Source organism: Cyphomyrmex costatus, unplaced genomic scaffold (assembly GCF_001594065.2).
Source record: "Cyphomyrmex costatus isolate MS0001 unplaced genomic scaffold, Ccosl1.0 scaffold374, whole genome shotgun sequence".
In the NCBI taxonomy this organism is placed as follows: Eukaryota; Metazoa; Arthropoda; class Insecta; order Hymenoptera; family Formicidae; genus Cyphomyrmex; species Cyphomyrmex costatus.
Genome location: NW_017277928.1, coordinates 211,106 through 237,671, shown reverse-complemented (window position 1 = coordinate 237,671; position 26,566 = coordinate 211,106). Strand labels below are relative to the sequence as shown.

At 36.9% G+C, this 26,566-nt stretch overlaps 1 protein-coding gene across 1 annotated transcript in view; it reads left to right on the top strand.

The window, feature by feature from the left end:
• Positions 1-26,566, top strand: part of fng (Fringe glycosyltransferase) — an 89,745-nt gene that overhangs the window by 57,955 nt on the left and 5,224 nt on the right. The window contains exon 6 of the mRNA XM_018543403.1: positions 12,617-12,702. Within this exon, the coding sequence (XP_018398905.1) occupies positions 12,617-12,702 (86 nt within the window). The remainder of the gene's footprint in view (positions 1-12,616; positions 12,703-26,566) is intronic.

Sequence of the window (26,566 nt, the reverse complement as noted above, 5' to 3'; positions counted from 1 at the left end):
AGAGAGAGAGAGAGAGAGAGAGAGAGAGAGAGAGAGAGAGAGAGAGACCAATAATCTGTGAAATATTAATAACCAGTCCAATGTTCAATATCTAATTAGTTAACAAATAACAGAGAGAGAATTAAAGTAAGAACGAATTTTGAAATGTAGAGCATTAATAATAATGTTTTTATAATCTTTTTGTTATATAATATAAAATTTATTTTGTGTTAATATAACATGTCAAAATTCTGTTTGAGTTTTTTCACGCTTTTAATTAAAATTGTATGTTGAATTAGCTTGAAAATTATTAGTAAAGGTACGTGAAATAACAGTGATCGCGTTTTACGCGATGTGGAAAGGAGCATCGCACATTCTGTTATTTTTGCTCGTAATTTACGAGAAAATGCAGTTTATCTGTGACTTGAAACCAAAGCACACGGATGTGCACCACATGTCGTGCATTCTGTAACGAATCTCTTCGTTCATCCTTGCTCTGTTTTATATTTTCTTTTTTGTTGATTTTTCACCTTTCTCATTGATTCTTGCACTGCATTTAACAAATTCGTTTGTTTAGCCACATTTTATTTATACATATATTTTCACTTCTCTTTTACTTTGTTTCTTTAATTTTTTAAATATCGTAATGGTAAATATCGTATACATGTAATAAAGATATTTGAACATTTATAAGAAAATTAAGTAAAATTTTAAATTGATAATTTATAATTATTCTGACTAAATTTACGAGACAGTTTTGAAAAGTTCTCAAGATTGATTATGTATTTCTGACAGTTACTGAATGTTGCAAATTTCTTCTGAATAAGCTATACAATTATTATATTTCTGCTAGAGACAGTAATATTGTTGGGAACTCTGCGGGAAGTTATTTTGTGAAAACCTTTCCGGATAGTCGGCAACGTCTTACAAAAACGTTGTTCTTTCAATCCTATTGTAGTCAAGGGAACAGGTAAAATCAGCAGGCGCTAAGTTAGAAAAGTATAAGAGATACCTAATGTCACGTTAATGTTTTTTTGCCAAAACTGCTTGACCAAAAACAAGCGATGAGTCAGGATAGCGAAGGAAAAACGAATCATTATTTCTATGCATCTTCTCGGATGTTTTCTTCTGAGCGTATCCCTAAGATATTTGAGGATCAACGCATAGTTCTTTGTCCGCAGTTCGATCTTTTCAGAGATAAGTCCATAATGCTTTTGGGAATAAAGAAAAATGGAAAAATCAGTTTCTTATAATTATGGTACATTTCTACAATACATTATTTATAACATAAAAATTTAAAAAAATTGAAGTTTAGAATGATATATGTATACATTTATAATTAAACTAAGCAAATATACTGATTATATCATACCAGTAGTTCTCTGAGAGGCTCTCACCTCTCGACATGAATTAAGGGCTGTTAATTGAACGTAACAATTAGTCAAATAGAAGGATAATGCATTATGCCGCCATATGTTGATCAAACTGAGGATACCTTCTTGTTATTCTTTTGCTTTACCAAGTTTTTGCTAAATCCATCTATTCCTTCATTGACTTCTATCACCGTCTAATGAGTTTCGTCGATATTTCGCTTAAGTAGATTCTTTGGTGGACTCTCGTGTTATCTTTTTACAAGCGCGATAATTGCAATATCTAAGCCGGAATAATGCATAATTAGGACATGTGTTTTCGTCTTAAAATCTTGAGAAGGAAAAAGAGAATAAAAACGACTTCTTAATCTTTCATTATTTCGTGAAAGACATGCTTTTACTTGCCACATGTCGTGCATTTCTTCCACCCTTTCGCATCCTTCTATCGTCTCGGTCTCGGTCCTATGAATTATTATTTAATGAGGTTTGCGTTTCTGTGGCTCCTCGCATCGCTTTTTCAACTTGGTGCGCTGTTATAGTCGCTGTGGTTTTGGGGCGAGAGAGAACCGTTCGGACAAGGGGAAGAATACGAGAGTAGTTCGGTTCAGCGAATGAGCGAGCGATCGATCGTAATCATCGTGTATCATAAAGAGAAGTGCGGTAGATTTTCGAATACGCCATTCTTCGATGCCCACGGTAGGCAATTTTTTCGGCAGTTTGATCCGATCGTTCGCCTCTTCACGTCGATATACTATCACTTTTGCACGCCGCGTTGCCTGATCTCTATAATTTACACCACTAAAATAAAATCGCTCCATGTAGCTGTCGACATTATGATTAGTAATAATGTGAAAAAGAAGCTGTAGAAGCTGCACTCTTAAAAAAGAGCATGTTTCCTTCTGAGCACATCTTATGAAGAAGACGTCGTAATCTCCTAAAAGTTTTATAAGCGGTTAAAGGATGATAAATATTATATTTTTATTGTCGCAAATAGGCGTTTTGCACGTCTATGACATTGCAATTAGCGAACCTGTGAGAATAGTTATTTAAATTTCTGTTTGCGAGGTGCTGAGTTAACAGTCGCCAGTGAATACAAGAAGAGAGTTGGGGGTTGGGGGTTTAAAAAGTCCATTTCATGGGCAAAATACGGAATAGGAACTCGGTATCGAGAGTTCATAGAAGGCAATAAGCTGCTTATTTAGGAGGTTCTTGTACATTATGTATCCTATTAAATGGAGGCTTTAAGGTGAAGATACCTCGTGTTACCGAAGGCTACATAAAATCGATAAAGAAGAATAATATTTATTGCAATAAATATATATGCATTTTATAACAAATTGAAAAAATCTAATATAAGAGTCAAAAGTGAGCAAAGAAGGATATAATAAATAAAAATAAGTATTATAATTCAACACACACAACAAGTCTTCTTTAGTCGCAAATGGAGATCTTTGAGAAATAGCAAATTTTTATTATTTTAAATTATATAAAAATCTGAAAAAAATTCTGATATATAAGTCAGTTTTTCGAATATTTATAGATTCGATGTGCGTGCATGCGTATGTGAACACGTATTTATTGTCGTTTGCCTGATGGATATGCGGAAGTTGGCTTCAATTAGCCAAACCCTCGGGTTATTCGCCTACTGAATGACCCTGCATGAAATATACTTTACTTCTTGCGCGCCAGTAGCGTAATTGAAATCGGAATTACGTGTCACAATTCGTGAAGATTATTACCAATCTGGATAACGCTTCTGCGTTAAATTGCTGTTCTGTTATTTATGATTGAAATTAACGTTTTATCGTTGTGCCACCTTTGTAACGGTAAAGTATATTTTACTGACTAAGCCTATTATATGTTTTTAGTGTATTCATTATACAAATTTATTTTTTGTTTGTTTATATTTTTCTGCATTAAATATAACGAGAAAGAGAGACAGGGATTATTAAGCTATCAGAGAGAAAAATTATAATATATATAAGATTTGTGAGTTATTAATATTAATTGCCTCTGAAATATTAATATTCTCCTTTACTTTTGTATATTGATTATCATTTTATTTTAAATTATATGAACAGGAAAATAAAATTAGTTGAAATAAGAAACAAAGAAAAGAAAAAAGAGAGTTATTTAAAGAGTTAAATGACTCTCTTTTTTTGATATTTCAACGAATTTTTTTTCTCGACGTTCTTTGACTTGCTCTGCCGGTTTATCGACTCGTTCGCATTATACTGCATTCAATTTTTTTTCTTTGCGACCACATCCTTAACACATTGCCAAATATTGCGACTACAATGTTCATGTTGCGATTGCATGGGCAAATATATCCCATCGTATCATTTAGATACCAGAGGAAAAATGTCAATAAGAAGAAGGTGGTAAAGCGAAATTCACGGAGTATGCTCTTCGTACGGCAAGCCAAATCTCGCGATTAATTGCATTAAGATAATTAAATCGGTGCGGGTCATGAGATCCTGCGCAATTACGATACGCGCCGTAGAATTCAGACGCTATTTCTCGTTCCACGCGCGCACAGACTGTTGAATCGGTTGAAATTCACGATTATGCAATTACCTACAGAAATAACGACGAACAAGAAATTACATTTATGGAACGAAGGTGTTCCGAATGGCGTTGATATTGAGAGATAATGTTTCTTTTTAAGAATTGTATTTAAATGCGTAATCCTGTATTATGTCGATGATATGATGGATGTATCATGCTTGTTATTGAGTCTTTATCATTTTGTAATTGCCTCAAGCTGATATCGTAATTACTCTCGTTTTAACCATTTTTTCGCACGTAATGCTATGTTTAGTAATTTTCATGTATTATTTATTAATTAAATAATTCCGCATAAAAAATGTAATCAACTATTGCGTTTTGGTTAGAGATTCTATAAGAAAGTTTTGTTATATAAAACTCTGCTAAGAGAGAAAGGTATGGTATATATACTGTCTTTCTCTATTAATACTATCTTACTGTAACTATATATTATCTCACTTTACGACTTTAATTATAAGTTAGAGTGAAATTGTGTACATACTTTTCTCTCGTAGAATTTTGAGGAAATTGTTTGCGATTAGCTCTGTTATAAGGCATTCCGTTCTGATTGTTGATTATCTCTGATGTAACGATATTTTGGGATGGAGAAATATATCGTGTATTGTAAATATAATTGTGATTGTCGTAAAAATATTTTTCAAGTGCGACATTTGTTCCAGTGTGACTGCGCTTAATCCACGAGAGAATCGTGTATCTAGGATCTCCATCTTAATTGCGACACAAGAGATTTGCTTGGGCGCACTTGTCCCTAAACTTCCTTGAAAGCTCGGCGTGCAGAACGCGTTACGAACGTGGGAATCGTTTTCAAGGTGCACGACGCCGTGAAACGATCCTGTGCCCGTAACATCTCGGTGTTTACTCCGCCGGAAAATCAATATTATTCATGAGAGACTGGCGCCCATGCGATTCTGATAACATTTTTAGAAAAAGTATGCGCGATAGCGCCTACGGAATAAATATGTAATGCTCGGACCGTTCTTATTATTCACATTCGAGTTCGCTTCTTGCATTTTACATTCTCCTTGACAAAAGTCTCTCAGCAAGCCTACATTTGAGATACACGAAAATGTCACAAAAGTGGGGCACTTTAAGAATGCACTCTTGTGCGCAAATGTGTATTCTGCTGCTACGCATTGCTTTTGCGCACTGTAGGTGCATCCTGTCATTTACGCATTTTACGGAGGTGTTTTATCGCATGTGAGAATTCCAAGTTGCCAAGTGGGGCGATGCTCAAGGCGACCATGCGTCGGAAACCCGTGTGAAGCTGGCCCCCCAATATTAAAAAATCGATTTTTTTCTTCATGCATTTGTTTGCTCATCGTTTGCTCACGAATGCTCAGTTGGAATTTTCGTGAGCAAACGATGAGTAAACAAATGCATGAAGAAAAAAATCGATTTTTTAATGTTGAGGAGCTAGTGTGAAGTTGGCCCCCCAAAACATAATTTTCGTATATCTTTTGAACTAAGGGTGAGCAAACGAAAATTCCAATTGAGCATTCGTGAGCAAACGATGATCAAACGAATGCATGAAGAAAAAAATCGATTTTTTAATATTGGGGGGCCAGCTTTACACGGGTGCGTCGGAAGAAGAAGCTCTAAATGCAACGGGGAAAGAAATACGCTGAAAACGGTCGGCAATTAGCATGTTGCGCTTCGCTGGGGCTACTCGGCGCTCTGCTGCGGCTTTTTCCTTCAGAAAAGTCGCGCCGTAAGCGAGTCCGATTACGCATGCACGCGGATGCGCGCCAAACGGAATTATCGACGGTGCGTTTTCGCGAAACACGCGGAAGTATTCAGTTAAGCGGACACGTAACGATCGCACGCGATTATGCTTCGTGTGCACCGTAACGGCGGTCGGCATTCAATTTTTTAACGAAGAGAAGAGAGAGAGAGAGAGAAGAAGAAAGACTATATGGCGATTTTAACGAAGCTTTCGTAATTACGGTAGGTGGGCATTGTTCGTAGGATCGACCAGAGGAATACAATGGTCGAGTTAGCGTGACCCGTGACGGCCGTACGGTATCCGTCGATGTTGTGAAAAATGAGAATACGTCAGTTCCGCCACAAGTCGTCGAAAAAGAAAGTTTTTCAGACTCATCGTCAGTTATGTCGGGATAATGTCGAGAGAGAGAGAGAAAATTAAAGAGATCAAATGTAAAATCGTTGCATAATTCTCAATTAACACAAGTTGAGGTGAAATAAAATTCCTACTGGATTTCAAAAGTGTTTTCATGGACATGAATTATAGTGATTTTATTTGTTTTTTAATTTCAGCAAATTTTATTAAATATTATCAGATATCTCTTGTTTTTCTGTCTAATTTTCTAATCGCATATTTTTATATGTAAAAATATACCGTGTTCTCGCGTGATCAAACGTTGCTAGTAATACATCTTTGTTCCCCGTCGCTAAATTGTTTAACGAGCTTGGCCGTAATAAATCATGTACCGTCATTTCTGCATTCTGCACTGCGCGAACGACCTAACTCTTCCATCTTCCCCACCTCGCAGTCGCTTATGCCGCGCGATTAGACATTGGATGAAAAAAAAATTGGCAGAATGAAAAGAGGACAAGAGAAGAGTAGTCGAAAGCCGCGAACCAGCGATGGAAGATGCGCTCGTGACCCATGACGGCCTCCGTGGGCACATCGCGGAAAAGATGTATATCCATTCCGACACGGCAAAAGACATGGCGGCAGATAGGAGGGACGAAAGGGGGTTGACTGATGTTTCCCTATGCCTCGTATGCTACCTCCATTACTTCGATATTATATACCTGTTGCTTTATATCTCACGGCACCATCTTTGTTTTGCAGCGACGTGCATCCGGTGCACCGCTGCGCGACTGCATATCGTACGATGCGGGGAGTTCTGCTTTATCAGTCTTCCTCTTTTTTTTTTTTTAATCTTATTTTGATGACGGTTCCTTTTGCTATACGTGCATATGCTCATGAAGATTGCAACGCCGGATGCCGCTAATTGCGGTGATATTATTATATGCTCCATAATAGAGAATCTTGATATACTCTGCTATTTTTTCTCGTATAATTTGCATAGTATAAATCAATGCGTAACGTTTATCACATGTACGCGCAAAATGCTGTGTACATAAACTCTTTCGTTTTTTAAGGAATTTAGTGAACACGAAATTAATAATTTTTATATGAAAGTAAAGCTGCATCGTGAGTCGTGAAATACAATTTAGTCGAGATATTTTTAGAAGCGGCGCCGTCAGTATTTATTTATAAAAACTAGTCGGCAGTCTTGTTTGGGAGCCTACCAATATTTGCATGTGCACGTGCTCCTCGGATTCTCGAGGGATTGGCCAAGGATCGCAAAGTGGATTCCACTTACTTTAGAAGCACACTTGTCCCTTTTACATCTCTCGGCGGAACTTTATCTTGTCGTTCGCTTGCCTAGAAAACTCAAGAGCCATGTTAACGCTGTTGTATAATTTCATCAATTATTTGTTTACGAATTTAGGTCTGTGAAGATTATCGCAAAATAAATAATTATTAACAACTGTTATAATTTTAAGATAATTATGCATTGCATTTATTCCAAAAATACATCAAGAAAATATTTATTACAATTTATAGTTGAGGTCTGTAAAGACCATCATAAAATGAGTAATTTTATTAACATATTGTTAATTTTGAGACAATTATGCATGTATATATTTATTCCAAGAATATATATACAGTATTCATTGCAATTTTTAGTTAATAAAATAGTAAATGAGATACACGTATATGTGCTGAATATAAATTGAACCTTTAAGCTTCTTTTACATTTTTATGGTTAAAATATTACTATTTCTCATAACATTTATGTATAACATTTCCTTTTATCTTGAAGTTTACATAAATTTATTGTATTTTTCTTGCGGTCACGAAACATTCTTGAATCCAAAAATAAGAGGTACTGTCTCTACAGTGCTATAACAGATTTATTCGTTTTGGTTAAATATATTGTTCGAGGTTGAAAAATACTCGGCGAGAAATTTATGGAAATATCAATGCGCAGCATTTCTGTCAGCGCGCTTACCGCGCCGCGTTTGTATGCCGTTGGATGCGCTTGAACGGATTGGAAACAAGAGCAAGAGCGACTTCCTGCCGACTGTAAATATCAGATTGATAAATCTACATGGAAGTGCGGATGACTGTGCATACAAATCGTCAGCTATTGGTCTTGCGGCATGAGCAAAGCGTGGTTGGTGCGCTCAAAACGAGATAACGCGCAGGAAAATAAGCATGGCTTCGAAAGATCAAATGTTGTTTCATGATAATTTAATTAGATTTGCATCCCATTATTTTTCGAAAAACTTACACGATTGTTCATAGTACACGTACACGTTAAAAATTACCGAAAAAATTTGAGGAGAAAAATGAGATACTGCTACAAAGATAACTTATCGTTATCTTTGTTGCAGTATCTTATTTTTATGGACGTAAGGGGATTGGGAGTCTTTTTGCTGTCTCTCTTCCCATGCACTGATACGGATGCAACCGAATTTCTTAGTACGTAGCTTCGCACATCTGTCGTTCGTGGGGTCGTATCGGTGCCTCTAATCTGTTCATTAGTCCTAATATACCGAGCAGCTACACGTACTCTCCATCAGATATTACTCACCGCGTCACTCAGCTTCAGTTTTACGACCTCGAAAATGAACCGCTCGTTCTAGAGTAATCGGTGGCTACATCTATTTTATTTTTTAACCGTGGTAAAAAAAAGCATTTGATATTTAAGTTCCGATAAACGTCTGATACTTAAACAAATTTTATCCGTTAGATACGTATCTGATACACTATTATTTTAAATACAAAAGGATTAGAAGTTAAACTTGTTGTCTTGATTTAAACTCCTCTTGCTTTTCTTGTTTAAATTATATACTATAAATACAGTAGTTCAGGTTGTACGTACTTAAGAATGAATTTGCTTCCGCCGATTAATTGCATCATGTCGATGGTATAGAAAGTAATATGTTTGACATGAAAAACTTAGTTACCGGAAACAATCGAGAAGTTCGGCAGAGATAGATAGTAATTAAGCGGAAAGCATGATCCCGAATAATTTCTATCCGCTCGATGACGATAACAGGTCGAGGGAGGCCAATTCAGTCGCGAGCATAACATATCTACGGGTCCGCTGCCAATCGTCCGTACATAATTGGATATAGAATCGTGCGGCCTTTACTCGCATACGCTATTCCCTCCGCGACGTGCCCTCGTCCCGGGTTAGGAATGTAATTAGTCAGACGGGCACCGGGCACAATCTTGGCCGCCGATCGGTAAGTCCCTTCGTTACTGATGATGCCTGCGCGATGCCCCCGAGAATCCCGAGATTACCCCGCGTACCGAGATCGAGCGATTACCAGTCGTAAATACGCGCGCGATAATTAAAATTACTTACTGATTGCCTCGTCGAATTTTGCGCTTATGCGAAACGTTTCGGCCTAGCAGGTGCCGATTGTCGCGGAAAGTGAACGCCGCCGTTGTGCTTCTTATCACCTCTGAGCCTCGTATTTTGTAGCCTGTAAAAATTTCTCGTTATAGCAAAATATCGCATACCGTTATTTTTATATAGCAAGGAGATCTAAAGTGCTGTCGTTACGACGCGGAGCTATTTGTGTTGTAGGCATTGAAAGAAAAGTTGAGAATAACATATACCTACTTCCATCGACTTTTCTCCCCACAATATCTAGTATTTTTGTCTGTGTTTTACATCGTAATTTATATCTTCGCTTACTCTATACACTCTGGTGTTATCGCTCGATAGTGATTTTCATGATTTTATAAAATCGAAAACGAAGGTAAAATGCAATTTTTTGGTAAGTTTTGCATGTAAAATTGTTTTTTTTTTTTTAATTGTTCCGAAGAGAAGCTTCTTTTTCCGTTTTTTTTTTTTTTTTTTTTTTTTTTTCTATGAAAATGTATCACACTTAATTATTATGCACAGCTATAAATTGTTTCTTGAAGATATATTATACTTGAGAAAAGTTGCAAGCTCTGGCATGTAGTAGTCGAAAAGAAAAGTGAGAAATGGGCTTGCTCGAAAAGGTCAGCTTCATATAGAGAAGAGGATGTGCGATAGGTATACACAGCGGGGGACGCAGACGGGATTACGTTAAACATCGTTTCGCGAGGAATCGTCGGTAGGTACCGATCCTGCTGTCGTCCCCCATATTTCGCGCACGTTCCCCTGTAACAATAAGAACGGGTTCGCGGGCGATCTCAGAATTCTCGCGTCCCGGGTCGCGCCGGTGGCTTCTCTCGTGACTCTGCACGCTCGCAACACGATGTTGTGTTATTCAAATGGACTCGAAAGAGAGAAATAAAGAATAAGCTTCCTTCTTGTAAAAGCGTTCCGATACTATCTCGGGCTACCACTATCGCGCGTGTATATCTAATGTGTCAGTGAGGTCCTGTCTGTTTCTCTTCTTTTTAGTATCTGTCGCTCGATACCTTCATAAAACGAATGATATCGCGTATTGGAAAGAGAAAGAAGGGAAGAGAGGAGAACAGAGAAGGCAATTTTAGGTAACATTTTTCGAATAAAGTACTCCTGTTATTGGCATAAAATCTGTGAGTAAAAGTTATTAAAAGTGAGGATTTTATGATATTTGTTGACAGTAAATATCCTGTGCGAAAGAGAGAAGGAGGGTGTTTATATTTGAATTAATTCGAAAAATATTAAAGAAGCTGCCTCATATGAGAAACTACATACTATTTTCTCTTCTTGCAATCTCTGTTTGAAATTTTAATTATAACTTGCAAATTATTGACGAGATAAAAAATTTTACCGTATAAAATATTGATATATTGTAGGAGAGATTATTCGATGAATTTCTGTTATTGAAATGAGATCAGTGATCCTGGGACGTATTCAGAGAACATAACCAATCGGAATCATAGCGGGGAACAATATCGGGGCGAACGAGCCACGCAAATCGTATAGTGATGTGCAAATCGCAGCGATGCGCAAATCGCAGCGAGGCGCGGCAAGGCGCGATATTATCATGGTATTTTCTGCCGTGTCATTCGGCCCGGTAGGCCTTTACTAGCCATCTTATTACTTGCACAGCGGAGCGAAATTATAGATCCTCCAAAGTGCAAGAGGGCGATTATACCATTATATGCGCGCGCGCTCTCGTCTCGGGTGTAGGTATGCAGTACGTACATGGATAACGGTAACGCCGATCGTCTTGTCAGCTGACCTTAGAAATATACGTACGCGAGGTATATGTACGTGCGATATGTCCGTGGTGGCTGCCATCCGTGCTCCACCACGCCCAGTCGGAGGAAAGGAGCACGCCAGCATCATGTTTCGTGCCAAGATAACATCGATGTAGATTATCTACGGATGCAAACTTTTTCCGGTTCAAATATAGCATACGGTATTTTGGTTCTATCAAAAATAAGACTAATTCGATAAAATATATTAAAAAAAAAAAACATTTCTGAACATCCCCCCTGCAAGAGAAATGAGTCAATTATGGATCTTTTAAATTGATTTGATTTTTTTTTTCTCCACAAAAACGCCGAATTTGAAACATTTATATATGAAAGCTCTTGATCGCAAGTAAAACTGAATCTGCGCGTAGACCGTTAGAGTTGTGAACAAATCACACTTGATATTGATCTCTTATCTTTTATGCGTTTAATTAAATAAATTTAACGTACAATTTTGCATCGCGAGATCTACTTTGATAAACATTCTCCGTAATTAAATTATTCTTTTGTACACAGTAAGTTAACATAAAGGCCGACGATCCTCGCAGCTAGAAGACGAGCAAAAACTCGTGATAGTTTTGTCGGTGAACGCGTTGCGTATGCACGTTGGCTCGTGGACCACGCTCGTGTACCACGCCTTCGTCAAGGAAAGGCGCACCGCATGATTCTACGGTTCTATACCGGTATTGAGATAGTATCGGTCGGCATGGATTGCGCTTAGGCCGCCTAGGAGTCCGGCTTTAATAGCCTGCAGCCATGGCAATCGGCCAGAAATCGCTCGTACCTCAACTCGTTGTGTTTTCGCATTCGCGCACGCGTATGTGTATTTATGTGCGTGCCATGTGTGTGTGTACGTGCATGTTATACGTCTATCGTGCACGAGAGAGAACGTTTCCTGGAGCAAAGTTTTCAGGTCAGAGAAAAAGACCAATCGGCAGGAGATACCTTTCTTGACGCCGTGCACGGTTTTTTAAATTCATCTTTTACGTCACTGTGTCTATAATAAACGAATCTTCGTAGCGTCATTAATTTCTTCGAATCATAATTGCTGATTAGATTATACGATGGTCGTTTGAGCTCGACTAATGAAGTCGTGGATAGTTTAAATTCATGATTTTTTTTTCGAAGCGACAGTCGGAAGCCATAATCGAGTCCCATAGCGGGAAATAAATTGTTGAAATATCATGGCTCCGTTGTGATTTGTTGCTTCGAAGTAGCGTGACATCCTACGATACGTCAAGATGTAATCTATCCCGGTCCCTAATTCTCATCAAAAGCGAGTCCTTATAGTTCATCCTTAATCGGTTAATAACAGCCGTCGAACGCGGTTGATGTATGCCGACGATCGATCATTTGGGTCTGATCCCGGATCGATGTATCGTATAATTACGACGACGGCTCCCGCGATTTCTAGCCAACCTGTCCGTTAAATCTCTCGCTAAACCGTTCCTTCTTCTATGTGTTTCAGCAAAAGGTGAAATTTTGGTTCGCCACGGGCGGCGCCGGATTCTGCATCAGTCGAGCGTTGGCATTGAAGATGACGCCGGTTGCTGGGTGAGTTTCTTTCCTCCTCGTTTTATTTCTGTTTCATATGAAAAGCGAACTATTTTAGTTTATTGTTAATTTCGTTGTAAAGAATGCAATCAAAATAATATCCTACCTACAATACTTAAAAATTCAATTGAAATTTCGTTATAGTAACAAAATTTTTGTTTTTATTCTAATTGTATGTAACGTTAATTATCCGATTTATCTACTGAAAGTTTGATATTATTTTGTAATCACTATATGAGATAACTGATCACATAGTTTCAAATTTATAAACTCTTTCTCTCTCTCTCTCTCTATCTCTCTTTTCCAAATCTCTTTACGGCAGGTGGTTTTTATCATAGAGTAGAAATCTCCATAGAATGTGATTAGTCACGCATGACACATGTGACACGTGTTACCGCCGCACATCGCGGTAGTTCTTTCAGGATTTAATGTAACGTGAAAATGCATATTAACGATCACGTTCCCCTCGAATACTATCTCATCTCTTTTTCTATATGCTATCCATTTATCCACGTGTCTACCTGCGGAGGATTAAATAACGCCGGCGGCTTTGCCTAGTCACGCTTACTTCAATCGATCGATCGATCGATCGGTGCTATCTATTACGATAACGCTGATACAAACGTTATAGCTGATAATTGCACATATAGTTTCTTTCTCTCGTAATAGTCGTTACGCTTCGCAGAAAACTGCGCGCTAGTTATTGAAGCGTATAGTGATATAAATCAAAAATCGTCGATCGTTATCACAAAAATTGTAACGATGGATAATTATGTGTATATCGACGTTGCCCTCAATAAATGCATCGATAGGTACTACGGTTAGCACGTATAACGTTTATATGCCTCGTGCGTGATCATTATGGTGATCGCCGACGGGAGGTCGAAAGCGTTTGCGCACTTATATGTGTTGCGTACTCGTAAATCGTCGTTTATAGCGTACATGCAGTGACCAATTGTTTATTCTTGGACCTTGATAGCGTTATGAGCGAACCTGCTTGTTGCCATATTAATTACATAAAAATATAGAGGGCCATCTTGTACGATCCAGTTTTACACGGTGACTACATTTTACGCTCGCCGTCGTAAATCCGAAGCTTAATTTTCGCGGCCTTTCATAAAATCTCTTCATTTGGTCATCGATTTGATCGGTTTATACAGAGCTCATACTCCTCCGCCTTTTCTTCCTCGCGTTCATCTTCGTCCCCAGCCTCCTTGTACGGGATTCGGTGGCAGAACGAACGCGAGGATGAACGCGAATGTGTCTGACAAAAAAGCCAGCCTGGGAGGGCTTGCGAATTAGTTGTACCTCCTTTTTTCTCGTTTTTTTTTTCCCTCACTCTAACTTCGTCACGCTCTTCCGTCCATTCTGCGATACAGGGAAAGAGGACACGGGGCAAGTACATCGAACGGCTTTCTCATTCAGAGCCGGCGGACGATTCTCTCGTCGACATTATTTTATTTCGCCGGACGTAATCCGCGGCGGTATTACACTTTATCTGCTTTTACAATTTATCGCGACTAAACGTCGATGACAGTTCATAATTTATTATATTTATATCGATATAATTTTCCACTCTTTTGTCGCTTTTAGGTATTATGACAGTAATCTCACTTTTTTGTTTCGACGATGCTTGCGGTAACCGCAAGAAGAGGTGAAACTTTGTTGCCAGTCGCGCGTGAATTATATCTCATGAAATTTCCATATTTTTCCGCTCTGACTCGCGAGCGAAATACTCGCGATGCTTGAATAAGTTTGCCGGTCATTTAAGGCATCTCCGATGAGCCGTGTTTTACGTTTTACGTTACTTTTATATTATTTCAGACGTCATCAGGATAATACCAAGGCGACAGTAAGTACAGCCGGTAATCCCACTTATATCTTTCTTTCCGAGAACGGCACAATTACGTTCGTGCATTTTAATTTATTCTGCTCAAGATGCGCTATGCGCTATGCTTTTTCGCATTTAAGAAAGTAACAGATATCACGTTGCCACTTTTCATTTTGGACGAGTGAACATTCTTTGTTCGAGTAGCTCTGTGAAAAGAAAAATGCTTTTAGCTCTTTTTCACGTGCTTTTCTTTCAACCAACGGCTATTTAGGATTTTATTTCGTTGTTAACAGGCTAGAAAGAAAGAAAACCGCTCTTAGCTTTTCTTTTCTACTATCTCGCTGAGAGCGCACGATACAATCGCTCTCGTGTTTCATTCTCTTCCACTTTTATCATCTCAGATCTTTGAACAGAATCTTTTTGAAACAAAACTGTTAGTAAATCGACTTATGCTCACGTTGGAATTTTTCTTTTTTAATTTTTATCATTGAATCAAATGTTCCGTTAATATGCTATAATTTATTGAAAATTTCTAACACATTTAATTTTATTTATACTTGCAGAAATTGCGCTTCTTATTTTACATTATATAAAAATAACTTTTTCATATACAAAAATTGATACGTTCGTAAAAATAAAGACTCTAGCATAGGAGATTCGTTCCATGAGATCAAGGTATTTTAGTTGTTTATACATATTTGAAGTTTTTATTTTTTTTTTTAGAGGACTTTTTGGCTGCGGTACAAAGTAAAATTTTTGCGATTGCCTAAAAATTGTGTACTTCCATATAAAATTGGAAGTCATTAAAACTTTTTCCTTTTTTCTAATAATTTTATCTTTAATTATTTGACCATTTAATTTCTGTTTTTTCTGAGGATTGTTAGGTATTTTTCGAAAAATGTATTATTATCCTTCTAGATATAGGATTGTTTCTTGTGTATAATCAATTATTATGGTCGGCTGAACAGGTTGTCCTTCGACTTACATGAATTCTCACGTTCGTTATAAGATCCACTTGAAGTTCTAGTGGACGTTCCATTCACTGTTTTTGAATTCACATCCTGTTAGTTCTAATTCTACCATTTCTTTATAGGGTTGATATTGTGATAAATATATGTATATAAATATGTGTATGATTAATGAAAAAATCGAGTAAATCAATAAAAACTTAATTATTATTATTGTTTACAATAATTAATTTCAATAATACATTTTTTAAGAAAAATTTTTACACAAAAATACTTAATATATAATTCAATTATTTTATTTTAAATTATTTCAATAAAAAATTTGCTTAAGCTGTTTGTAAGATTTCATGTTAACGTAAGGAATAATTTCCTTTTTTTTATTGTCCATTTGAGTTATGTCGAACAATTCTTTAAGTAACTGCACTGTCGTAAAACACGTAATGTGAGGCAGAGACGAAGTAATTTTTGAAGAGACTATAAGAAATATTATATCAAAAAATATCTTTTTCAAATTGCATTTTTATTGTTATGACATAGTGATTATTTGTGCGTGAGGCATTAAAATTTGAATTTACTGTAATTATACTACTCTTTAATCTCTGTTGAGAAAATGCAATAAATCCGAATCTGAAGCAGCTCTGCTGTTAGCTACTAATCGAGCAACGAAAGGGGATAATGGTCAGTTATCTCATGGCTCTCGCGAAAATAGATCTTAATTAACAGCGAACGCAAGAAGTCGCCGTTTGTTACAACGGACTGGTGAGACGAACGGGTTGATTACCACCCACGTGCAGATGCGGGGAAATGCAGCAGGAAGGCACGTTGCGTACGCCCGCTCTTATGCGTATACCTATATTTACATCATTTCCTTGTTAGCACGGAGTGCGCACGCGGAAAGAGGAGGTTGAAGGAGGAAGAGGGCAATAAATAAGAGAGATTAGAGCACAAGGAGACGATAAATGCGCTATATGTCTGTGACAGTTCCAGTTAGCTGCATGCATTTTATAAGATACAGAACCAATGAATATCGTTATATTTTTACTATCAAAATTTAAATAGTTTAAGAAATAAATTTTTATTATGCAATAATTAATATTAAAAAATTCAAAAGTTTTGTTTTAAATTTTTTGATAACGTAAAATTAATGAAAAAAATTGTTTTTTTCAATTTTAATTTTATTTTAACTTTTATTTATTTATGTACGTATGTAGGTATATATATGTGTATATAATAATATATCTCTTTTATGCATGAAAATTTAATTTTAAATAATATTTCTCTTTCTCTCTCAGTTTATGATCAATAACTGCATCCCATAAAAGATTAGATAAGAAAAAAGATTGATATTTTTTTTTAACAAAAATTTTACATTATAGTTATCGTCTCTTTAAAACTAAGAGAGAGACAGAGAGAGGAGACTATAATTCTGAAACATTCTATGTACACGGATTCTAACTCGTACTTCCTCGTCTTATTATTTCTTATCGTTTGCATACTTTATCTTCTCATCAGAAATTATGGGAAAAAATGAGAGCAAGAAAACTAAAAATTATCTTTTCCTTCCTAACTTTATGAGCTTTGTGCCTATCAATTATAATGTTAACATACCGAGGAAAATTGCGCAGACGAAGTAAAAATCGAAGCGCAACATAAAACGTCAACACCCTGTACTGATCACCAGTGTAATTACGATAAGGTGGGATCGTTGCTCCAAAGACCTGTTTGTTAAATCATCTTTTTAAAGAAAAACGCGATAACATGAGTAAGCTGCATTTTTCACACTATTATAAGAAATAAGTCATTGAAATTGTGCTGAATTTATTTCGAGAGAGATATTCAGTTATTACATATATCAATCTGCGGTAGTTTTGAAAACATTAGTATTATAGTTTATGTCTTCTCTGTCTGTTGACTTTACGGCTTCGCTTTTCTTCTTATTTTCTCTTTTCCGTTTTGTTCGATGCTTGTATATTGTATATGCGTGTATACCTGTTCGTCGAGCATTTTTATTACCTTTAAAAACCTGAAGGTGTACACCTGCGAGTGAGCGCTTAGTTTCGCTCGCCGACAGCTTCCTCCTTTGAATTCGTCGGATTTCGGCTTGATCGTAAACGGTTGCTGTAAGATCTTTGGGAGATTTCTTCCAACGATGACACGCAAAATCAGATTCGGGAATTATAGGACTCGCAATTTGCCGCTTAATTTGCAAATGTCGTAAATCCGGTTTTGTAAATTACGAATTTTAATGGGATGCATTTTTAAATCGACTTATTGCATTCGTGTATGAAATGTTAAAAAACATCACGCTATTTTTGTTGTGAATTTAATAAATTGCAATTTTTATTAAATCTGTGTATTTTGTACAGATCAGTTACGAGCAACCAGTAAATTAAAATTGTAAAAAATTAATTGGGAACCTTACAATTTTTTAAATATATATTCACTTATTATATGCTATATTTACTGAATTATAGGAACATACGTAAATTTATTAACATTATAAAAAATTTGTACGCATAATTAAAATGCACCTCGTATATGCTATTATAATACCAACTGCAGGAGATATATCTTGAGTAAAATTTTATTTAAGAAAGATAAATAAGCGAAGAGGATCTTATAATTCCTTATGTATTCTCTTTTAAAGGAGAAAGATTTCACACGTGTGTAATGCGGACAGCAGACATTTAAGCTGCCTTCTTACATGGTTTTTTTGGGCTTATCGTAATCAGATTATGAACCGGGAATGCATGGTGTCTTTTTCTCTGCTCGTGATAAATGTATCGTCAAAATTATTCAGTGAAGAATAAGGACTTCGAGAAGATTTCAAGCAAAGTTCTAAATGTTAAAAAGCGAAGTCGGAGAATCGCGATGTCTTCTTTAACAAAATTTATTTCAATTGCTCCTTGATTTATTGTATAATTGCGAATCTAATTTATTATTATGATTCTTTTTGCAATTTAAGAATTCTTTGTGCAATCTGAGAAGTTATTTATTTATTATCTAAATTTTAAAGCGATTCCCTATTGGATTTAATTGCTACAAAGTCCATAAAGTCGTGGGATTTGTGTTTCCGCTGTAAATTGGAGACATTTAATCTTATCGAGACTAACGAATTAAAATCGTCCCACGAGTTTGGCCCGACCCGAAAGTCCCGATAATAAACGTGTCGAAATAATTCCGCGGTCGGTGAGAAACGAAAAAAAGAGTCGTCGAACCAAGAGGACGCTAAGGGGGGGGGGGGAATCACAGAGATTCGACGAAGCTCGCGTCTGAGGATCTCTTCGATTCCCTTATTGCTTGCCTAATTGGATTCCTTTCTACCATCGGCGCGATCGCCGCGTATACATCTATCAGCCCGCGGCTCGTGAAACCAATTTGGGCATTCCTATATACATACATATATATATATATGCAGTTGGGGTTCGCGCAGTGATCTATAGGTTGAAAACTACAATGACCGCATCGACCCTTCTGTTTTCTGTGTCTTGTTCTTCGAAGCGTGTTAGAACACGTTCCATAGATTAAGCCACATTATGACAGTTTATGATATATTTATGTGTAGCATAATGTGTGTTATAATTTAAGTCAGGATTGAATTTTCTCCCGTAAAACTTTAGTTAAATTTCATTCTTTTTATATCTTCAATATTCGACGTTGTTCAATCGAATTTACTATATGTAATACAATTTTTTAGTTTGAGCATTAAAATTGATAAAAATTGCAATTCAATTATACGAATATCGAGTAATTGCTTCGTGTGCATATACACATATAGATATAGACGCATATATATGTGCATACATCTCAATTCCACGTTAAACTCACGCCACTACTGTGTTTTATTGCTTGATGTCTTCGTGCACCGTCCACCTCGATCGATATCGATTCAATTGCGAATACACGACGTGTTTTCACGATCACTGACTACCTTTCCTCTATGTTGAATTGGAAACGAATTGATGAAGCCCGCGATAGGTCTAAATCTGAACTGCATTATTTGCGCAAAGATTTTGGAGAGATGAATTTTTGAATAAATATTAATTATTAGCATTACTTTAAATTAAAATTTTATATTAATACTTTATCAAGTTTTAAATATAATAAATTATCATTTTAATATCTATATTTAGATACTGCACTCCTTTATATTCAACTTTTTATTTGTTACTTGTACTTAAAAAGTTAAAAACTATTAATTATCGGTTTGATGAGAAAAAATATCTCAGATGGGTCGGAAAATTTATAGGCATCAGCAATTTTGAGACGTGTATATTTATTTCGAAATTCGAATAAAAATATTTTAAAAATATTCTATCGAATTTCGGAATAAATTTTCACGAGTCCGTATCGATATGTGTTATACAATTGCTGATTGTTACATGAACTACTCCCACTTTACACACGCGAACAAGGAGCACTCAATTATCCATCGCGATTGGAAATCAGACAATCTGGATCAATGGCGAAATTCTGTCGTGTGCATCCGTTCGGGAGCTCAACGAGCAAAACAGCGAGATTCCCTAGGATCACCATGTCGTGATCGATCGCAAATAGATGATCCATCGCTCGAACCGTGAGGTTGCTCGGTAGAATTTTGTGTGAATCGAGTCCATGAACGCGAGTATCCAACCGCGAACGATTCTGCGGAAAAATATATTTTTGTGGAAAAACGATGGATGTTGAAATTCTTCCGGTATTTATTTCCCTCCTTTTCGGATCCGGCAAAGGAACAACTTAACCATAACGTTTTCATCTGAATTCGCACGTTAATTCAGAGATAATTAAAAAAAAAAAGTGGAAAAAGACTTTGACGGAAACAGTATTTAAAGTTTATGTTTTACTTATTATATAGTATGCAATTTTAAGTGAAAAATTTCTTTAATTAAATTCATAAAATAAATAAATAAATATATATATATATATATAAAATAATTATGAAGTTCAATTAACACTTTTTTTTAATTCCGTATGTGAGAGAAACATGTTCCACCAAAATCGATATTAATCGTATTTGATACGTGTGCTATAAAGTACAAAGTAAGAGGCTTTATAAATTTATTCTATTCGATCGACAACATACGTGTGTATATGCGGGTACGCGTATTTGACGATCAATAAAGTGCTCTTTCAACCAGCGGCTTTCAATCGAGTGCTATTTTGCAAGTTGAAACGTATTAACGCAACGTAGCAGAAAGACGTGGAATATAAATCCTTTATTTACGATAGACAAGTTTGAACATGAAAACGTGCCGACACATAGGGGATATACCTGTTTTTAATTCATATTCGTACGCAAATTATATTATATCTGTAAATTATAATGATGGCATGTAGATAAGTGTAAAATTTATTAAAACAGGGGACTATCTTGATTTCAATTATTGAAGAAATGTTGTAAATCAATAATACGTAAACTTTTTATTCTAACATATTTTTCGGTATTCTTTTAAGTTTGTTTCTGATTTGATTTTGAAACGATAATTAGCATACATAACGATAAGCAATATGTTTAATTTTAACTCGTTAACATATTTATTAATTTTTGTGAGCAATAAATTCGAGATTAGAACAACGAATTAACATTTGCTTATATATCATAAATAAAAAAATTTTGAAATTGAACATTTCAGACCATCTGATTTTTGTGAACCTATTGAGGTGATCGCTAAATGTGATTTTAGAAAATTAATATTTTTTTCTAAAAGTTGATTAATATACAATTACATAACAAGAAATAGAGAGATAATCTATGATTCTTGGAATTTAATATCACGTATTATTTTATCCTTCAATCAACCAGACGAGTACAGAAATTTTTTAAATCACCGGTGACAAAAGAACAGCAATCAGGAGAGTTATTCCCTGAACTTCGCATCGCGTGTTCGAGTTTCTCTCGCCGTCGAAATTCGAACAACGACGAAAAGCACTAAGGACGCGTCGTCTTCAAGGAGGCGAGACTCTCCCCTCCGCGTACCAACGTCCCTGATTCTTTTTCCTTATAACCCCGAAAATTCGATTTCGTTGCCGCCAGGTATTTTAACGAGAACGATATTCCGTGACGGCGGTGTGCCGAAAGGATGGCCGGGTGACGAACGACGGGGTGGAAGCGGGTGTGCGTACGCGAATTCGGGACTAATCTGCCCAATTAAAAAGGACCCGGTGACCACAGCGGAGAGAAACGGCGGGTACGACAGGCACAGATTCGAGAATCCGCCGATGGTATTCGCTAATGAGTGCGATTCCTCTAGCCCTCTCCGTTCTTCTCTCGCTTCGTTCTACTCTCGCCCTTCTCTTCAGGCTTTTTTCTCCCGCTCTCTTTTTCGGTTACGTGTCTAGGGCGGTCGCGATCATAGGGGTACTGGAAAACGTTAATTAAACACGCCACTTCCGAGCGCTTTGCGTAGAACAGGATCGTCGTTAATTGGACGGTCCGGTTGAGACTTTCGGTGAGTTATCTTGTCGTGAAGCGTGAGAATATCGCGCAGAGAGTAATTTCGACAAAACCGGCCGGAAGGATTTTCTTAAGCTCATTGCTAAAATATTTACGGGATTTACCAAACGAGTTTTTAATGACCAAGGATTTAATCCTTTACTAAGCACTACTTGTCGACCTCTTTCAGATAAAATTATAAAAATTTTGAAGTTTAACAGAGGAACCTTCTCTTATTTATTGTTAAGAACAAAACTGAAAAGTTAATTATCTAATTCATTTTTAATACTAAATTTAATTAGGTACATTAAATTATTTCATGTAAATTTGTATTAAGTAAAACAATTTTTAATTTACATTAATTTGAAGATTGAATCATTGGTGGTCGTTATCCGGTTTCGACACGCACATTAAATTAAATTTTATTCATAAAGTGTCGTATCGTGCGCGCGCCATTTACGAAATGAATGCACTTTATTATCGGAGATGCAAATTGTCCAATTTCTTTAAGCGAACGAGTCATCCGCAATAAACACGATCATTTCCTCTCTTTCCATGCGGAGTCAATCTCGTTAATAAAGAACTTGTTAATTAGAGAACGTACACGACGGAAATGTCAAACTGTTTGAAAAAGTATTGGATAGGTCCTCTGTCAAAGAGCATTATGTCGACGTAGTAAGTTCTGCATCGCGAGTGCTTCATTTCGTCGTTACCTTATTTTATCCTGCCGAGCGCACCTGCACTGCCTCCCTTTTCCTTCTCTTCCTCCATCCATTCTGCCGGTTGAGAGGCTCTCGTTGCATCGCAAATGTATGCAGGTCGTACACGACCTAGCCTAAGAAGCGTATTTCTGGTTCCGCACATTCAACGGCCCCGAGAGATGTCGGATTATGTATCCGATGGTCTTCTTAACAAATGAGAATGCGGTGATCCGCATCGTCAGAGGGTATATTGCCAGAGTTTCTATAACTTAGACCAACCGAAAGATCTAGTTTTCAAACGGGATTAACTATGATGGCGATTTAACGGGGATTCTCATTTTGATTTTTGCGTGATATATTATTCCAAATTTATTAATTTTAATTTAAACTGCTGCATTTTATGGTTAATAGTCGGTTTTTATTTCAAGATTGTTTTAAGTAATGTCTTAAGACGCTCTCTGATTGGTTCATGACACTTCAAGACCTTAAGACGATTTATAATATAAATATTGATTATTCACTATGAAATACCGGTCTTGTTCTATGTTACGATTAGCGATTGATCGAGTGCGAAATAAGACGATCGACGGATAGAAGACGCAAATTCCTACGATAGATAGCGCTAATATAATTGGATTGCTAATACAATCGTATTGCGAATACCGAGTCGAGGAGTTAGTTAGTTTTGAGCACTTGACGAGACAACATGTGATAAATCAACAGAAGTATATTCATACTCGGTCGAAGTACATTATAATCGCGTCGAAGTACAAACCAATTCTCATATTACTCAAAAACAAGAAGATTCAATTAACCATAAACACGACAGTTAAATATGATTCTTCAAGCTGAAATCATCGGTAATAAATAATTATTCAACTATATTTTTAGATATTAAAGAAGCAATCCTTTGAGTTAAATAACTTTTTATTATTTTCAACTTTCATGTATTCTAAAATGTAAATCAATTTATTTCTGCGGTTAGTTTCAAAGTAAACGTTGTCCATTAACGTATGCATTTAGTAAATAATAAAGTAAATTCGCGTCAAATTTAATATACATATTTTCTTGGGTTGTTTAACTTCATTGGTGTAGTTTAATTCACAATATATTGGATAGAAATAGTGTTCTATAGGTGTTCTATAGAAATGATTAAAAATAATTTAAATTGAAAATAATTTGATATTATGAATTTAATAGGATATATTGAACGCACTAAAACAACGAATACCACAGAAGCGTCCCAAATGGAATCGAATCTATTGAAGTATTATACAAGACTTCATCGCTTTTTAAAGGTATTCAAAATCAATAAAATATATTATTTATAATTTAAAGCTACAACTTCGAATCTATCAAATTTGGGTCCAAGGTTAAAGTTGATATACATAAATGTATACATTATGAAGCTTTATCATCGAAAAACTATAAATATCGCTCGCGTTTATATCTTATCTTGGAATAATACAATCAGTCAATCACATGTTTGTTTACTAATTGTAAAGGTGAAATCTTCAGTTCTAATTTAGTCGCTCTCGATATTTAGGAATTTCTTCTTGTCTTACCCTGACATACCGAACGTGAATCCCATTTCAAGAGGCTTTCGTGTACCTTCGGGCCGCGGCGGCGGCGCGCTCTTTGAGACATTTGTCTGTTCGTGTTCTTTCACATGTCTGGCACTCTCCTCCTTTCTCTCACGCGAAGTTACTGGTCAACATATATACGGGGTTTGGTCACCGAAGTTGTGACTACCTGCCGTCGCTTCTAATTGGCACGATTTATGTCCGTCGTGGATCGTGCATCTCTCGCCTCGCGCTCGCGGCTAGCCATCGACTCTCCGCCTGTCGAAATTTCCATCGATTCGTGCAAATCGGTGTCTTTCTTCCAAGACAAGAAATCGCGACCACCTGTTGTAGGATTTTTGCAGGGAGGGACTACGTACTGATTCACATGTAATTTCATTCGACGCAGTATCGTTCGGAGTATAGCCGCAGAAAGCGTCTCGTATTCCTAAACAAGGGTTATCGGCGTGGTACAACAGTTAGAAGAATCGGTTTCGCGTTCCTTAATGGAGACTACGTGTTTGCATTACGAGATAATGATCAACACGATCGGAAAATAATTTCGCAATCGGCCGTGTGTAAATCCCGTTCGCGCGTGCACACGCTATCGCCGCCGTGTTCGGTAATATGGCGCAAACAAATCATTATCATCATCGTCATTGCTATAACGGCATCGATGGCGACAGTATTCAACGGTGGATCGGGGTCTATTAATAGCGCGAATTAACAGATTAATCGACGGAAATTCGTTACTATACGCGACCATGTATATCGCGTGTCGGTAGCAAGTGTGTTTAATAAATACGAAGGGAGGTCTGCTTTAATGCGGACCGACCAGTTTGAGGCGGAGAAGCGGTAGCGCGATCGCGCAACAGCAACAGCAGTTACGAGCAGCAGGTGCGTCTCCCCTCTTCGACCTAATCTACATGAGCGGAATGCAGCCGAATTAAAGCTCCGGTCTTCTTGTTGCGATTGTCGTCGCCAACGTCGTCGGCGTAATTAAACGTTTACGTCACGCGCACCGAAACCACGGGTTCCATTTCTGCGCCTTTCTCTTCTTCGTCGCGAGAGCTCCGACGAACGCCGCAGTCGTAAATGTGCTAGATTATAAAGGAGAGTAACGATCGGACGAGCATGTTATTGGGTGAAAAGTGATCGTTACTTCGCGCACGATGGCTGGACAGAACGCATCCAGCGTTCTGCTTTGATTCATGCTAAGATTAATGAAGTATATGACGGTGAGAAATGAACGTTAACGCTTCATACACGTAATGGTCAATCCCGCACGATTATTGGCGAGTTATCTATGGGAATGTCGAATGATCGAGTTGCCACGCATCGTGCATCTCTGGTAGCGTATAGACACGAGAGACACTATACATGATTGCTCTTGTTTCACAATCCCATCCTGATCCTGACTAAGCCAATTATCCTTTTTTTTTTTTTTTTAAGGGAGTGGTATCCTTTTTTGCGACAATCTTCGCCGTATTCTTGTGTATACTCCTCCTTCCATGTACCCGAGAGCGACTTTTGCATCGGGACAGCAGCGTTCTGCCGTCGCATTTCCGGCCGACCTTAATCGTGCATGCGTGACGAGTGCCACGCGAAGGACTTAAGGACCTTATAGCTGGGCATCGCGTGACTTTCGGGGTGGTACATAGGGCCGGTAATTTATTCCCGCCGGGGACCCTGTCCCGAGGTTCCGTGACGTGTCTTCGTCTTTTTTTTTCCCATAATTCGCTGCGCACGGATGAACGACCGTCGCGAAAGGGGTTAGCGAAGACCGAGGGACCATCGTGCTTCTGCGGGCGCTCGAACACATAAGGTGCGTGGCGCCATGGGAATGAGTTAATTACTTCATACGCAACGTGGGTATAGTGGCCGGTAATTATTTCATGTAGCAGATGCCCGTAAGCAGACGTTGAACGCTCGAGCGACAGTAAATTACATTCGTACATATACATCACAGCATTTCTTTTTTTTAAATAAAGTTATTAATTAGTAGCTATTTTTATCTGATGTTAATTGAAAATGTTTGAATATTATATTACAATAACAATTGTACATGTAAAAAAAGAATATTTCTTAAAATGTATTTTATTATATTTTTATAATTATATGATCGAAGTAACGAAGTTTAAATGGCTTGGATTAATTTTCTATCTTGTTGGCTATCAGATTTCCGATCAGGATTCTGTCTTTAGGACTTTATCTACATCCGTTCCTCATTAACAAGAATCGCATGGTGTAGATTTTATAACATTTTTCGATGTTTTGTGATGCTCGAGTCTTTAGTTTAGATTTAGAGAGTATATCTAAATATTAAACCATATCTAAATATTAAATATTTATTACAGATATTTATTAAA